Source organism: Pteronotus mesoamericanus, unplaced genomic scaffold (assembly GCF_021234165.1).
Source record: "Pteronotus mesoamericanus isolate MK-2021 breed Mesoamerican mustached bat unplaced genomic scaffold, CSHL_Meso_final contig_214, whole genome shotgun sequence".
Lineage (NCBI taxonomy): Eukaryota > Metazoa > Chordata > Mammalia > Chiroptera > Mormoopidae > Pteronotus > Pteronotus mesoamericanus.
The window spans coordinates 1,693,366-1,710,512 of NW_026555089.1; the positions used below are offsets into that span (position 1 = coordinate 1,693,366).

Below are 17,147 nucleotides of genomic sequence, written 5' to 3' on the forward strand. Positions count from 1 at the left end.
GGCTTTGCTGGGGGGCCTCAGGGACGCGGGCTGCAGCGCCAGCCGTCTGGGTCTCAGTGGGCTCTTCGCGAAATGGGCGTCCGTGGGGCCTCCCGTAGCCTGTGGCTGAAGACAGGATCAAAAGACAGTCGTGTGCTCAGCCCCTGTCTGCTCAACACCAGAGCCTGTAGCTCCTCTGACCAGGGCGGGGACCTGGGAGGGCGGGAGGTCTCGGACGCACACGCAGCGGGCTGGTTCCGGCTCTTCCCTTTCGGGCAAAGCACGTCGGAGTTCTGGGCTTCCGGGTTCTGCCTTTCAAGTCTGCCCCTCTGTTCAGCACCCTGGGCTGTGAACAGCTCCGCCCAGCAGCCCAGCTCTGCTTCCTTTCCAGGGCCCCGGGGGCCCACAGCCAGGCCTGCCCGCCAGGCCTGCCCACCGGTGCTGCTGGCGGCCAGTCCGCTCTCTGAGGCGTCGCCCAGGGCAGACGTTTCACTGCACCACGGCTGCGGTGCCCCGTCCCCTGCAGGCTGACTCGGGAGGAGCGCTTTTTTGAGTTCACGTCTGCAGAGGATGTTATAAGCTGTTACTCAGGTCACCCTAGTATTTTTGCCTGATTACAAAAGAAATACCCGTTCACCATGGAAATCTTTCAAAAACAAAGGCGTATAAAGAAAGGAGTAAAAACCACCCAAATGCTTTCTCACCACCCAAGAACGTCGAGGATTCCCCTTGTAGTTTTCACTGCTAAGCAGTTTCAGGTCCACCTGCGCACCTTCCCTGCCCCCAGCCCCGACCTGAGGGAGGGAGTGAGTGAGTGAACCGATGACGAAGGAATGAAGAACGAACGGGTGGTAACTGGGCACTTCCCTGCCGTCTGCGTCTGCACTGGCGAGCGGCTTTCCATCCTCAGGAGGAGCTTTCTCTCTGTCGATTGGTCCTTTTATGGATAGGAGCGTGGCCCGTGCCTTGATTCTGTTCACCCAGCCGCTTCTGTGACCGCTGTCCGCATCGGCCAGCGGGAGCCCCTCAGGCAGCCTCTCTGCCGTTGGGACATGTCCCCGGGGGGTTTTGAGCACTTTCTTTCCAGCTCTTCTTTTCTGGCCTCAGCGCTGACACGGGCCACTTCTCCGAGGACCTGGTTCTCCTGAGCATAGGGTGGGACTTAGAAGCCAAGGTTGGGCGTGAGGCGTGCTCACTGCCCCTGGGCCGTTGCCAACCCCAGGCGTGCTCAGGAGCGGCAGCTTGGGGCTTGTGCCCCCATGTACACGCATGTGCATGCATGTAACACACGTGCCCACAACTTATTTTTACATCTCTGTACTGAAAGCCACACGTCTGCCCTGGTTGTCTCCTGCACCATATTGGTGACAACGAGAAGTGACTTCGTCATCGTCCTTCATTTACTTAGCAGCCGGTCTGCCAACTCCTCTGGCCCCCACCCCCCTGCAGCGGCTGCTTCCTCTGCGAGCACCGCCTCCATCACGTGACGGCGGCCCTGCACAGAGACCCACAGGAGGGTCCTCCGAGCACGCGGGCGGGCAGGATTGCAGCTTGGGCACTGTGGGAGGGCGCTGTCAGCGCCTGAGAGAATCTCCCGCTGGAGAAAGTGCGGAAGGGGCAGGAAACGCCCGAGCCCGCTGGTCCTCGGACCGCTGCTCAGAGCGAGGGGCTGGCTCTACCTCCCCTCTGCGCGCCGGTCACACTCAGACCCTTGGCGAGCGGGGAGGGACCCCGTGCACTGGCCTGACGTAAAAATCTCATACATCTAGAGTAACTGGGGCGTGGAGTGCTCTGCCCCGCGCACTCAGTGTTGCTCTTGTGCTGACGCAGTGCCCTTCTTTCCTGGCGGCGGGACAATTAAATTAAGCTGTAGCAACGGTGTGCCGCCGAGCACCCCCGAGCGCCCCTAGGATGGTGGATGAGCCCAGGCTCCTGGATTAAGAACACAAATCCCAAGTCAAACTGCTTAAGGAAAATAAAAATGTCTCTCAGTCTTCATGTCCGGAAAAGTCCCGGCATTGTCATGGCTGAGAGGGGCTTGAACGGTGTCCTCTCGGTGGTGTGTGTGTGTGTGTGTGTGTCCTCTTCCTTTGCTCCCATGTGTTCCCTCTTCTGCGGTGGCCGTCCCCAGCAGCTCTGGGGTTCTTTAGTTTTCCTTCTGGCCATCCTGGAAGAAAGAGAGAGCTTTGCTTTCTTAATTCTTCTGATAAGTGTTCCAGCCTCAGGCCTTCCTGGGCCCCCTGGGGTCCCCTGGGCCCCCCCAGAGCCCGCCCGCGGCCAGGACGGGACGTGCTCGCTGCTCCGGCAGGGGGCGCCCCGCACAGCAGTGGGAGCGGGTGCCCCCCAGGCTCTGGGGCGGTCGGGTGGCCCCAAAGGAACATGCAGACACTTGCCACAAGAAGGGAACGTGGGGGCTGGGCAGCTACAGGCGACATTATCTACAGTAACCATCTGCTTCACAAATTAATGAGATCATTTTTCTGGTGACATAATGATTATAAGTGTATGTTTCTCCGGGGTTTTTGTTTTTTTTTAAATAATCCAATTAGTGGTTCTAATATCTTCCACGTCACTTGTCCTCACTGTTAATTGGTGAGATGCAGCCCTTTCCCGGAGGCCGTGCGAAGGTGAGCTTCCCTCGTCTGTCTCAGCGATCACGTGGTTCCTGGGCAGCCCCCTGCGCCCCCTGCCCACCGCGTGGCTGACTCCCTGCCACCAGGGCCTTCGTCACTGTCCGCTGTCGGGTCAGGACCCTCTTTCCTGGCCTTTCCTGTCTCCCCGTCCAGGCTTCGCCCGACATGGGGACCGTGGGTATCAGCCCATCGCTGGCTGCTGGCTGGCCTTCCCTGGGTGCCCCGGGCAGTGCGGGTGGGAGGGGCCGGGGTCCGTCGTGTTCACCCCACTGCCCAGGGCCGCGCATTGTCCTGGCCCCTCTGCCCGAGCTGGACGGCAGCCCCATCTCCACAGGGGCCGCCTTGCTCCTTGCAAGGGGCGGGGGGTGGGGGCTGGCCTGGCGCTGAGCCTCACGTGAGCCGCTTAGGGCCCCTGGTCCCACGATTTCCTCATCAGAACCTTCGAGGAGTGGGGCTTCCATTTACACTTGAAGATTCAGGCTCCAGGTGAAAGTTCTGGAAAATGGGTCCAGATCACACCCTCCCCCGTAGAAGGGCTCTGAGGGGCGGGTCACACGGCGGGGCTGCCCCGCCCCAGCCCGCCTTGGGCAGGTTGCATCCTAAAGGACCGGGGCTGTCCTTGCCCAGGGGTGGGCAGGAGGGGGCCTCTTCCCTGCGCACAGCAGGGGTGCACGCGCCTCCGCCCGGCTGTTTCGCACCTGCCCACCCCCCTGGGTGGGGGAGCTTGGACAAGCCCGGCCAGAGCTGGCCGCTGAGGCTGCAGACAGACGGGCTGTGCCTCTGAGCTCTGGGTCAAAGGGAAGGCCTGGGGGGCCCCGTCGCAGGGCCCCTGTCGAACCACCAAGCGCAAGCCCTCACACGCCTTCTTCCCAGGGCCCAGCGCGGGCTCTGGCGGCGCCCCCAGGCTCAGGGTGTGGTGGGGGGCAATGTGTTTGGGGCCCCGGTCCAGGATGCTGGGAGGGCTGCTCGGTCGCCCTGTCGGGGGACCCTGGGGGCGGCGCTGAGCGCCAGGTCGAGCTGGGCGCCGGGCACCTGGCGCGGCCCGCGGCCGCGGGCTCACCGCGGGTACTGTCGTTCCAGGCCTGCCGGTACGGCCACGTGCAGCACCTGGAGCACCTGCTCTTCTACGGGGCGGACATGGGGGCCCAGAACGCCTCGGGGAACACCGCCCTGCACATCTGCGCCCTCTACAACCAGGTCAGTGGCGCGCACCGCCGCCGGGCACACCCCCGCCCCCCATAACCGCATGTGGAGGGGGCGGGGGGCGGTTTCGCGGGTGCTTGAGGCCCAGGTGAGTCCCGGGCGTCGCTGTGGGAGGTCTCCTCTGTCCCTTTGCTCTTTCATTCTCTGATTTCAAGGACCTCGAGCCTGGAGAGTGGTCAGTGTGGGCGCTACCCTGGGCAAATAGTGGGGGGCGCTCTACTGCCTGGAGGGACAGAGGGCCGATCACTGGTCAGGGTGGCTGCTGGGGCTGCCGCAACACCCCCTCTGCCGTCACCTTCCCCCTTCCAAGCCATGAGCCCGCCTTCCTGGGCAGGGTCCCGGCCTTTGCCCCACCCGCGTCCTTTCCCGCTCCACGGCCGTGCCCTGGCCCAGGCCCTCCAGCCACTTGGAAACCCCACTTTGCTCCCAGCTATTAAACCCTGGAAAACTCCTACATACCCTTCAAGACCCAACTCATACAGCCGCCCTCGGCTACGCCTTCCCTGGAAGAGCCCCTTCTGCGGGGGAAGGCGGCGTCTTCACTGTGCAGTGCTTTGCCAGATGGCCAGGTGCCGCCCCCCACCCCGGGAGCAGGCTGCTTGTTGGGATGGCCGTTACTCCTGCCGGCCGCCCCCGCCCGGCCCCGGAGTGTGGCTCGGCCCCGTGGGGCTGGGCTGGCCTTTGCTGCGTTTCTGCTTCTGGAGCAGAGCCCGTGGGACTGGCCCAGCTGCGGTAGGAAAACACGCCGGGTGGTTCGGCTGCGGCCAGTGGAACATCCGGGCCCCCACATGCTTCTCTGCTGCGGCCTCAGAGAACAAACACGCTCCTTAATTTCCCCAGTGGATTTCAAGCCTATTTTATCATGGAAAAAAAAAAAAAAAAAAGCCCAGATCACTTGAAATAATAGAGACAGGACGGCCTTTGAAAGTGTGGGCCGTGCTTTTACTGGGCAAGGTCACCACACGGGGGTCATCCGTATTCTGAGCCATCAGCGGGCCTGGGTGTGGCTGAGGTCGCTGCCCCAGCTCCAGGTCTGAGTCGGGGGGCCCGGAGCCGGCCAGGCTCTCAGAACAACCCCTGCCCCACATGCCTCGGGTTAGAAGAGGGGTCAGCAGACTTCTGGGAAGGGCCGCAGGGACTGCGTCATGGCCACCTGATGCTGCCGTTGAGGACAAACACAGTCGCAGGCGGTGCTAGGGGAGCGTGTGGCCATGTGCCAAAAAAAGCTTTAGCTGCTAAACAGGCAGCAGGCCGGTTTGGTCTGTGAGCACAGAGGCGGCATCTAACCCCCTCTGGACCTCAGTTCTGGACCAACTCCCAGCTCTGGGGGTGGGGGGGGCTGAGCCACTTCCTCCCTGCACGCCAGGGGGTCCTCTGCAGGCGCGCACTGTCCCCTCCCCAGGGTCCTGGGGTCCGGGGCAGCCTGCCCATATGACCCTTCTGTGCGGCACAGGTAGAAATGCCTTCGGCGGCCTCGCCTGTTTTGGACCCCTGCCTTGCCTTGCTTCCCAGGGGCCGCTGTGGAGAGTCACAGGCTTGGGGTGTGGTGGCGCGTGGTCCCTGAACAGCCTGGCCAGTTGGGAAGTCAGGGAGCACTTTGGGATCCAGCCTTGCGAGTCCCTCGTGTCCCTCCCGGGGATGTGGTGTGGTCGCCATTCTTTACCCTCGGGCCCTCCCCCGTCCTGGCCACTGGGGGAACCCAGCCTGGAGCCGCCGCGGTGTGACTCAGAGACACCGCGATGACCGTCCGGGTGGAGGGAGGCGCCCAGCCCTCCCCTGGCGCACCCAGCCCAGCGCCCAGCCCAGCCCTGGCCTCCCTGTGTCACCCAGGCCCCCGGCCCCTGCTGTGCCCGTTTCCTCTCCCACTCACGTGGGAGCCCTGTGGCTGCATCGGGCTGCGCGCAGTGTGGGTAGGAGAGACCGGGCTGCAACTTCAAGTGAAAAGAGGTGTCACACAGCCCGCGGGGGAGTGACGCTGAGACGGTCCCGGGACGGGGTCCAGGGGAGGAGGGGGAAGCCTCAGGGGAGGTGCAGCACGAGGAGGGGCAGGGTCTGGGTCCTGCCCAATCAGGCCGCTCCCTTGCTCTGCTTTCCGGGGCGGCTGGAGGCTTCTTGGGGCTTGTACCGCCTTCACCCGTAATGTGGGGTAATGACACCGACCGGCACCAGGACGCTGAAAACCGACGACAAATGTGGGGTGCACCCGGCGCGCTGCAGCCACTTAGTAAGTGGTGACCGTAAGGGTAGTGGCGGCGGTGACGGCAGCGGTGACGGCGGTGATGCTGATAATAATGGTGGTGATGATGGTGGTGATGGTGCTGATGGTGGTGCTGATGGTGGTGATGATGGTGGTGATGATGGTGATAGTGATGATGGTGATGATGGTGGTGATGGTGGTGCTGATGGTGGTGATGATGGTGGTGCTGATGGTGGTGATGGTGCTGATGGTGCTGATGGTGGTGATGGTAGTGCTGATGGTGGTGATGATGGTGGTGATGATGGTGGTGATGGTGCTGATGGTGGTGATGGTGCTGATGGTGCTGATGGTGGTGCTGATGGTGGTGATGATGGTGCTGATGGTGGTGGTGATGATGGTGGTGATGGTGGTGGTGCTGATGGTGGTGGTGCTGATGGTGGTGGTGGTGGTGGTGGTGATGGTGGTGATGGTGGTGGTGCTGATGGTGGTGATGATGGTGGTGATGGTGGTGGTGATGATGGTGGTGATGATGGTGGTGATGATGGTGGTGATGATGGTGGTGATGGTGGTGATGGTGGTGGTGCTGATGGTGGTGATGGTGGTGGTGCTGATGGTGGTGGTGCTGACGGTGGTGATGATGGTGGTGCTGACGGTGGTGATGATGGTGGTGCTGACGGTGGTGATGATGGTGGTGATGATGGTGGTGATGGTGGTGGTGATGATGGTGGTGATGGTGGTGGTGATGATGGTGGTGATGGTGGTGGTGATGATGGTGGTGATGATGGTGGTGGTGATGGTGGTGATGGTGGTGATGGTGGTGGTGGTGATGATGGTGGTGATGGTGGTGGTGGTGATGATGGTGGTGCTGATGGTGGTGATGATGGTGGTGATGGTGGTGGTGATGATGGTGGTGATGGTGGTGGTGATGATGGTGGTGATGGTGGTGGTGATGATGGTGGTGATGGTGGTGGTGATGATGGTGGTGATGGTGGTGGTGATGATGGTGGTGATGATGGTGGTGATGGTGGTGGTGATGGTGGTGATGGTGGTGGTGCTGATGGTGGTGCTGATGGTGGTGCTGATGATGGTGCTGATGATGGTGGTGCTGATGGTGGTGATGATGGTGGTGATGATGGTGGTGCTGATGGTGGTGATGATGGTGGTGCTGATGGTGGTGATGATGGTGCTGATGGTGGTGGTGATGATGGTGCTGATGATGGTGGTGCTGATGGTGGTGCTGATGGTGGTGATGATGGTGGTGCTGATGGTGGTGATGATGGTGGTGCTGATGGTGGTGATGATGGTGGTGATGATGGTGGTGATGGTGGTGGTGATGATGGTGGTGATGATGGTGATAGTGATGATGGTGATGATGGTGGTGATGGTGGTGCTGATGGTGGTGATGATGGTGGTGCTGATGGTGGTGATGGTGCTGATGGTGCTGATGGTGGTGATGGTAGTGCTGATGGTGGTGATGATGGTGGTGATGATGGTGGTGATGGTGCTGATGGTGGTGATGGTGCTGATGGTGCTGATGGTGGTGCTGATGGTGGTGATGATGGTGCTGATGGTGGTGGTGATGATGGTGGTGATGGTGGTGGTGCTGATGGTGGTGGTGCTGATGGTGGTGGTGGTGGTGGTGGTGATGGTGGTGATGGTGGTGGTGCTGATGGTGGTGATGATGGTGGTGATGGTGGTGGTGATGATGGTGGTGATGATGGTGGTGATGATGGTGGTGATGATGGTGGTGATGGTGGTGATGGTGGTGGTGCTGATGGTGGTGATGGTGGTGGTGCTGATGGTGGTGGTGCTGATGGTGGTGATGATGGTGGTGCTGATGGTGGTGATGATGGTGGTGCTGATGGTGGTGATGATGGTGGTGATGATGGTGGTGATGGTGGTGGTGATGATGGTGGTGATGGTGGTGGTGATGATGGTGGTGATGGTGGTGGTGATGATGGTGGTGATGATGGTGGTGGTGATGGTGGTGATGGTGGTGATGGTGGTGGTGGTGATGATGGTGGTGATGGTGGTGGTGGTGATGATGGTGGTGCTGATGGTGGTGATGATGGTGGTGATGGTGGTGGTGATGATGGTGGTGATGGTGGTGGTGATGATGGTGGTGATGGTGGTGGTGATGATGGTGGTGATGGTGGTGGTGATGATGGTGGTGATGGTGGTGGTGATGATGGTGGTGATGGTGGTGGTGATGATGGTGGTGATGATGGTGGTGATGGTGGTGGTGATGGTGGTGATGGTGGTGGTGCTGATGGTGGTGCTGATGGTGGTGCTGATGATGGTGCTGATGATGGTGGTGCTGATGGTGGTGATGATGGTGGTGATGATGGTGGTGCTGATGGTGGTGATGATGGTGGTGCTGATGGTGGTGATGATGGTGCTGATGGTGGTGGTGATGATGGTGCTGATGATGGTGGTGCTGATGGTGGTGCTGATGGTGGTGATGATGGTGGTGCTGATGGTGGTGATGGTGGTGGTGCTGATGGTGGTGATGATGGTGGTGATGATGGTGGTGATGGTGGTGGTGATGGTGGTGATGGTGGTGGTGATGGTGGTGATGGTGGTGGTGATGATGGTGGTGATGGTGGTGGTGGTGATGGTGGTGATGGTGGTGATGGTGGTGGTGGTGATGATGGTGGTGATGGTGGTGGTGGTGCTGATGGTGGTGCTGATGGTGGTGCTGATGGTGGTGCTGATGGTGGTGATGATGGTGGTGATGGTGGTGGTGATGATGGTGGTGATGGTGGTGGTGATGATGGTGGTGATGGTGGTGGTGATGATGGTGGTGATGGTGGTGGTGATGATGGTGGTGATGATGGTGGTGATGGTGGTGATGATGGTGGTGGTGGTGCTGATGGTGGTGCTGATGGTGGTGATGATGGTGGTGATGATGGTGGTGATGATGGTGGTGATGGTGGTGGTGATGATGGTGGTGATGGTGGTGGTGATGATGGTGGTGATGGTGGTGGTGATGATGGTGGTGATGATGGTGGTGATGATGGTGGTGATGGTGGTGATGGTGGTGGTGGTGATGATGGTGGTGCTGATGGTGGTGATGATGGTGCTGATGGTGGTGGTGGTGCTGATGGTGATGATGGTGGTGCTGATGGTGATGAGGGTGGTGATGGTGGTGCTGCCGCTAATTTCCTTGCTCAGGCCTCTCCTCATTACATCTTAAAGCATCGTGGTTCAGGGATGGATGCGTGGCCTCATCGGCACACTTCTAATCGCTTCTAATGACACCCTGTGATCGGGACATTTCTCTTCTCTCGTGAAGTGAACTCACCAGGGCTCTGATCGGAAGCAGTGGATTGTGTCTGATCTGCCGCCTCCCTCGGCACCCCCACTGACTCCCCAGGAACCCCCGGGATGGGGGGGCTGGTGTTTGTTTACCTGCCCTGGATAACGAAGGAAGAGAGTGCGTTCCAAATATCAAAGATCCCTAGCTCAGGCCAGTTTGTCCGGAAGAGAAAAAAGGAGCCCTGCCTCTCTGCAGCCGCGAGGAGAGATGGGCTGTGCTCTGCTGGTGGCTCTTTGCTCTCGGGGGGGCCCCATGGAGTGCTCACCAGCCTAGCCCCTGGCTCTCCAGGGCCACCAAGGGTGACAGTCCCCGGGGCGCTGACGGTGTGTCTCAGTGGACAGAAGGAGTCCTCTGGCCTTGCCCCCAAGAAACACCACCGGGCCTTGGGCGCCGTTGCCAGCCGTCCTGCCTCACTCAGGCCAGGAGACCAAGGCGTGTCCTGGGGAGCCCCGCTAACGCATGAGAAGCTGGGCTCCCAGGCTGGCTCCCCGCGTCCTCGCCCCCAGGCCGTGGGGTCACACCGCTGTAACCAGAGACCGGGGAGGGCACCGGCCCCACCGGGCACAAGTCGGGCAGAGTTGTCGTCGGCCCTGGCACGGGCGAGCCGTGGCCTTCGGCGAGCAGCTCTCCAAAGGGAGGGCGGTCCCTGGGGCCGGGGGCCAGCCTCACACTGGTGACAGCGACTCTCTGCACATGACCGTTTTTCTAATCTCTTCTCTCTTAGCTCTTCTCTGGTTTATGTCTCTCTAGATGGGCTTGTTTGAGAGGAAGGGTCAAACTGGAAATGGATTGCTGATCTAGAACCTGAAGGATGGGGGCCACTTGTGCGTGTGGCATTTAAGCAGCGATAGTCCCGCTATGGCGGGAATAAAAGCACTCGGAAGCCAGTTAGAATCCAGGCTGCGGGGCGGGCTGGGTGGTCCGGGGCGCACCAGCAGCCAGCATCTGTCCCCGCTGGCCCCTCGGTGGCATCTTTGCTGGGCTTCCACGGGCCACACTCCCATTGTCCCGACTCTTCCCAACAGCGACCCCAGGCAGCCCTGTGTGCCGTGGTATCTTCTAGAAAACATGGGTGGAGCTCACCGCCGCCCCCCCCCCCCGCCCCCAGCTCGGCGGAAACGTCGGCCTGGCGGTTCCCCACGGTGCAGACCCGACTCTGTGGCTCCAGCCCGAACCTGGGCTGCCCTCGCTCCTCACGATCCCTCTCGTCCCAGGTCTCGTCACCTCCCTCCTGTCCCCTCCCCCGCCCGTCCGTGCCCAGGTCCCTGGCATTTCCCCCGAGCGGCTGTATTCACTGCCCAGCGGCCTGCTCCCTCTGAGGCCCTGTTCCCGCGAAGCTGCTTCCCATGACACACCCAGTGCGGTGGGACCGTGCACGTCAGATGGTGTCTGAATGGGAACCCTCCATGTGGCCCTGAAGCCCTTGCGCCCCGGCCTGCCTGCCGCCGCTGCCCTGCCCCCAGCGTCCTGCAGCCTGGCCCCGGGGCCTTGGCGCTGGCTCCCTCTGCCGGGAAGGCTCCCCGGATGGACGGACACCGGGCTGTTTTCTGGTAGCCAAGGGCACCTCCTCACGGAGCCTTCCCTGACCACCTCCTGCACGCCCCGCACTCTCTCCATTGCACGACCCCCTTTGTTGTCTGCAGGGGGCCCCCGGGGCTGGGACGGTGGCTGGCGTGGCCCACGCACAACATTGACTCCTTGCGTGCACTCCCTGGCTTGGTGTCTGTGCATGAGATGAGAGTGACGGGTCAGGCCCCTGCAGAGTGGTGCCCGGGAGGCGGGGGGCGGGTGCCTCGGGAAGGAGGCGGGCGGGCGGTGCTGTTGCTCAGGGGGGTGGCTGAGGGCCGCTGCCGTGAGCGGGCGTTCTGCCCAGGCTCTGGCCCTGGCAGTCGCGGGGCACCGGTGCACCAGCTTCTGTGTCTCTGCTCCACGGACCGGTGTACGAGGGCACGGTCCCCGCTGATGTCCCCAGCAAACACGGCAGGAGGGGCCCAGCAGCCAGCAGCCCTGCGCAGAGCCCCGTGGCCCAGGCAGGACCCCCAGCGCCTCCCAGGGTCGCCCCCGCCCTCCCTTTCAGCAGCCACGGTCCGCCACGCAGCACCCCGGGCTCTGCCTCCGGCCTGTGCGGCGGCCCCTGCGAGCCCGTCCCTGCAGGGCGCCCGGAGGCTGAGTCAGAGCGGCCGGCGGGTCTGCTCCCTGCACTGCAAAGCACCCGTGTGCACATGTGGGAGCATGGACATGCACACACGGACACATGTGCACACCACTCAGAACCAGACATGCACGTGCCCACACACGGACACACATGCACATGCATCCATGTACACACGAGGTATAACGGTTGCCGCGCCGCGTGAAACGCTTGTTCCTTAATTTTGAAGTCATTGCCTAGGACATGATCTCATTGGGAACGCGGGCAAATAGCGCAATGGGTCGTGCGTGACGGGTCGTGTGCTGTGGGTTATGCGTGATGGGTCATGTGTCTCTCGGGTGGTTGATATTGACTCAGAGCAAGGCCGTTGAGGTGAGTGACGGATTTTTGGGGGGTCCTGGCTGGGCCCCGCCCGGGGGGTGGGCACGCCGCGCGGGGTGGATTCGGTCTCGCCTCTGCAGGAAAGACACGCCTCTCGGGTGGAGTTTAAGTGAAGCCCCTGGGCAGGAGGGGCAGTTACAAGGGTTTCAGGGTTGGGGTCCCCAGCGCCCCCCATCCCTCAGGGCTCCTGTGCTCTGGGTTCTGCTTGGCCAGGTGCCCCTGCTGGTCCTCCAGGCTGCGCACTCCCCTGGGCCGGGGGCACACGGAGGCCCCCCTGCAAATTCAGGTGAGGGTGAGACCCCGGGGCAGCCCCACAGCCCCTGAGCCCCCCTGCTTGCCTCCCGGGGGGTTGCGGTCCCTTCTCTCTTCCCTGTCCCCCCAGATGGTGACCTGCCCAGACCCCCCCACCCGCCGAGCCCTGTGGCCCCCTCCTCCCGCACTTCCTCTCCTTCCTGCTCCCTTCCCACCGCTGTCTGCTCAGAGCGTGATAATGATGTTTTAATTAGCCTGATTACGTTGGGTTGTAAGAAACAGGCCCCAACGGGGTAACTCGGGGAGAGGGAGGCCGCTGGGGTGGGCTCTGACGCCGGGGTGGGCTCTGGGAACTGGGACAGAGCTGGGGGCTGGACAGAAGTTGCGAGGAAGGTGCCCTAGGAAGACTTTATTTACCAAGCTGGCCAGGTGGGCTTTGGCCGCTGGGCTGCAGTGTGAGGCTCTGGCATGAAATGACGAGACTGGAGGGGTTTCATCCGCACCCCTCCCAGGCGTGTGACCGCAGGCCAGCTTTCCGGGGCTTGTCGCCGCTTGCGCCGAAGCCAGGGCTCTTCTTAAAAAACGGAACAAACAAGCCCTGGGTTTTACCGAACTCCAGATCCCCGAATAGGGACGGTGTGCTCGCCGAGCAGCTTCATCCTTCGTGATGTTTTAGTTCCTCAAAGCACCGTGTGAACGCAGCCCACGGGAAAAACGCGGACGGTGTGGGTGGGGGGCTCGGGGTTCCCGCGGTCCCGCTCGCAAGCCGCCCGGGGTGCTGCGGTCCCACCCCGCCCTGCGGGACGCCGGCGGGGTCCGGGGGGGCACGCCGCCCTCCGCCTGCTCTTTGGCACCCAGCCCCGGTCCCCGAGCGGCCCTCACGCCCTCCTGAGGGGTGGACCCCCACGCCGTGGCCCCAGGCCCCCTCCTCAGGCCACAGCGGCCCGGGCCTCAGGCCGGGCCTGGAGCCGCGCGCATCCCAGCGCACAGGTGACTTTTTGCAGACAGTGCCATTCGTTCGCCACGCAGTGCAGCCGAGTCCCCGGGCCGGCAGCCTGTGGACACAGAGGCAGGTGGACCTTGGTCTGCGGAACTTGGATGCACTCTGCCCGCGGCCACGTGGCTACCAGCTGCCACGCCTCTCGGGTGGACGCAGCCCACCCGCCGCAGCTCAGAGGACGGGCTCCGGGCCTCCGCACCCATTGCTCCCCTCACGGGGGGGTTCCCTCAGTCATCTCATCACGGGGCGGAGCCCCCGTGGACCCCCCACGGGGCAGCCCCCGCTGGCTGCTGCGAGCTCGGCCCTGGGTTGGGGTCCCAGGGGAGGGACGCCTCGGCCTGGCTCTGTCTCTGTGTGTCTCCCCCTCCCTCCCTCTCTCCTCTGTAATCTCTGACACCTTTGCTGAGCTGTGATTCACACACCGTGCAGTTACACACGCTGAATGGTTTCGTCTCTCCACACAGTTCCACGACCGGGAGCACAGTCGGCATCGTGACATGGTCGTCCCCCCAGACAGAAGCCCACGAGTCACCCCGTTGTCCGCCCCGGCCCTCCCCGCCCTAGGCAACCTCTCACCCGCTGTCTGTCGGTCCTCCCAGCTTTCACCCCAACTCTGCTGTTCTGCCAGGTTCCGCAGCCTGTGCAGTGTGTGCTGGCCTTGGCCTGCGCCTTTCCCCAGGACGGCAGGGCCCCTCGGGCCTGTGGAGGGGACACGGGCCTGTGGTCCTCAGCAGCCCCCGGGTGTGGCAGGTCCCTCACGCAGCAGCTCCTTCCCGGGTCCTGTCCCGTCCCTGCGCCGGGCTCTGCAGGAGAAGGTGGAAAAGCCCGGGTGGCCCATCGTGCAGGCAGATGGGGGGGTGGGGGTGTCCTCGGCACAGCTGCCCGGCCCCCCCCCCCCGATGCCGGGACACGAGCAGGCACGTGGTCTTTTGAATGCTCTTCGAGAAGCGTCATTTCCTCTTCCTGAACAGCCCAGTGCGCTTTCTCGGCAGAGTGTCCTTGCGGTTTGATTCTGCCTCCACGTGCCCTTTCCTCTCCTTTCACTGTCTGTCCCCGCCCTCCTCGTTGTGAGCTTCAAAAGGGGCGGCAGGCTGTTCTCTGTGGGCACCCTGGGAACACCGTGAGTGCTTGATAAATGGGCAGGCATGGAGTTCTTTTCATTGTCAAATGAGACACGGAATGACTATCATAGCCTGCCTTTCAAAAACCTGCAAACTCTAGGTGTAGAGAAGAGCCAGGTGACAAGGCGGCTCCTTCTCACGCCCTGACCGTTTCCGCCCCCTGGGAAAGGCCATCGGCCAGCTGGTCCGCGCCCTTTGCGCCCATTCCTTACTGTACAGGAAAAGGGCCGTGGTACGAGGCTGCGTTACGGCGCTGAGACCTGCCTTTTCTGCCTACATGTTCTTGGAGGTGTTTCTTGTCGGTTTCTATCAGCCCGCCTGTTTTTTCCCTTCTGCCCCCTAAGGGAGGAATGCTCTAGAAGGCATTCGCACTTTCGCAGAATCTCGGACACTGTGGCTGCGTCCCAGTTTTCTCTTCCTTTTTTTCTTTTTGGATTTTCTGTACGGCATTTCGCTTGTGATCGACTCGCGCGTGCGTGCAGGACTGCAGAGCATAGCCTTAAACAGTGCGACGGTTTGGCACGGAGTGTACATATTTTACATTTTTATGGATTCTGCCAAGCTGTCCAAAGTGTTTGCAGCAGTTAAAGCTCACCTGATACTGCGGATGGGGCGGGGGGCTCGCCCGGACGCTGGCCCCGATGGGAGCGAACTTTGCCCTCCCGTTGTTTTTTGTTTTTCGTTTTTTTTAAAGATTATACTCATTTATTTTTAGAGAGAGGGGAAGGGAGGGAGAGAGGGCGGGAAACATCCATGTGTGGTTGCCTCTCGCGCGCCCCGCACTGGGGACCTGGCCTGCCACCCAGGCCCGCGCCCTGGCTGGGAATGGAACTGGCGCCCCTTTGCTTCGCAGCCTGGCGCTCCGTGCCTTGAGCCCCACCAGCCAGGGCCCACCTCCCTTTGAAGTTTGCACCTAGGTCCCCGGGTCCACGTGCGCGCGAGCCTCCCGCCGGCTCTCCTGGGCGGCTCCCTCCACCGGCCGCCTCACCAGCGGGTTTCTTGTGTTTGCTGTGCAGGACAGCTGTGCGCGCGTGCTGCTGTTCCGGGGCGGGAACAAGGAGCTGAAGAACTTCAACAGCCAGACGCCGTTTCAGGTAAGAAGGGCTCTCGGGAGCACAAGCCGCCCGCCTGGGTGTGACTGGGCGGGGGTGGGGGAGCGGGCGGCGGGGGGGTGACCGTGGGTTTCTACGCATCTGTCTGTGTTTGTCACGAGGTGGGCTCGTTGTGTGGGGGACACTGTCTGCGCCCGGAGACCGCGTCCCTGAGCCTCTGTGTCCTCAGTGCCGGGGCAGCTGACACATGTCAGTTGTCACACGGCCTCCTTCCCATCAGAGACAACAGCGTGGACACCACAGCAGTGCCTCGAGGACTTGTCGCAGGCAGGCTGCTCTCCACTGTCACCTGCTGTACTGCGCTGGCGTTGCGGCCTGCCCTTTCCGTGGGGACAGATTTGTGACAGTCTCGGGGGGAGGTGGCCTGTCACCCATCGGGCCCCCCGCTGCGGCTGCTGTCCTGGAGCCAAGGCAAACCGTGGCGTTCCGCGGCGGAGCACACAAGCCAGGGTCCTAACTGATTTTTGATGGTGGTAAAATGAGTGTAACGTAAGATGTGCCATTTTAACCATTTCAAAGCGGACCGTTCAGTGGCCGCACATACATTCGCGACGCTGCGGTAGCGTCGGCGCTGTGTGGTGGAGTCTTGTTCATCACCCCAGAGAAAACCCCGTACCCACCCAAGGTCCGTCCCTATTTCTTACCCGCCCCCCCAGACATCCGCTCACCCACTTTGCGTCTGTGTGGATGGGCCTGTTCCGGACATTTCACGGAGCAGGTCACACCCTGCGCGGCCCTCTGTGTCCGGCCGCCTTCACGCAGCAACATGTCTTCGAGGCCATCCGTGTTGTAGCCTGTGTCAGCGTGGGCTGCCCCATGTAATGACGGGGGGCTCCCCGCACTGCGGCGCGGCTGACCGGGAGGTTCGGGGCGAAACGGAAGTCGCAGCGCAGCGCTCCGAGTGACGGAAGGCGTCCGGGCGCTCCTGACCGCTGTCCGCTCACCCGCTTCACGGGCACCACGCCTGCCCGTGGGCTTGGCTCTGGGCCGGCGGTCTGGTCGAAAGACCTTGAAACAATGCATTTCACTAGTCCCTCTTTTAAAGGCAAGATGATGCCTGCGTTGCGTGGAGACAGCCGCCAGTGTCCTTTGCTTCAAGGTCAGTGCTCGGATGATAAGAAGGAGCGTCTCTAACAAGCTGCAATAAGCTCTGGGCAGTGGCTTGTGACGGCCACCGGGCACTCCCGGGACTCGAGTGCGCCTGGCGGTCAGGATGAAAGGGCACTGTAGCGGCCTCCCAGCCAGTCCCCGCTCCAGCCTCGCGCCGCAGGGACGGGGACACCCCTTCTCTCGGGACTCCTGGCAATAGGCCCGTTGCGCCCCCCAGCAGCCACACGGCACCCGCCGTCACCGGGGCCATCTGTCTGTGTTTTTCTAATGATCGTCCATCAAGTGCCACCAGTGGCTCTGGAAGACAGTGATGCAAAACGCACTTGAGTCACGGGACCGCGTACCCTGCAGACGGTGCCCGCGGGACCAGTGGAGTCAGAGGCCGCGTAGCTGGCTCCGGGGAGACCCGCGATGGACGGCTCTGGCCACGTGTCGGGCTGGCGTCCTTCCTGGGGTCTCCCCGCCTGGTTGGGGCTGTGTCACGCGCCGAGGCTTCGTGCAGCCCGCGCAGCCTTGCCTGTCGACGCCCCCGGCTCTCGTTTTGCACTCGCTGTTGCCCCCTCCCAACTACGACAAGTGAACCGCTGTCGGGTCTGTGGGGATGACGGCGCGCGGCACCCCTGCGCGGCATCTGCTGCAGTTGCACGGAAACGCCATGCTCGTCAGCTGCCACGGCGCGCGTGGGCCT

At 62.2% G+C, this 17,147-nt stretch overlaps 1 protein-coding gene across 1 annotated transcript in view; it reads left to right on the plus strand.

The window, feature by feature from the left end:
* The window catches only part of SHANK2 (SH3 and multiple ankyrin repeat domains 2), a 289,453-nt gene that overhangs the window by 21,422 nt on the left and 250,884 nt on the right, over positions 1-17,147 (plus strand). The window contains exons 7-8 of the mRNA XM_054570752.1: positions 3,693-3,809; positions 15,254-15,331. Coding sequence (XP_054426727.1) covers positions 3,693-3,809; positions 15,254-15,331 — 195 coding nt within the window. The remainder of the gene's footprint in view (positions 1-3,692; positions 3,810-15,253; positions 15,332-17,147) is intronic.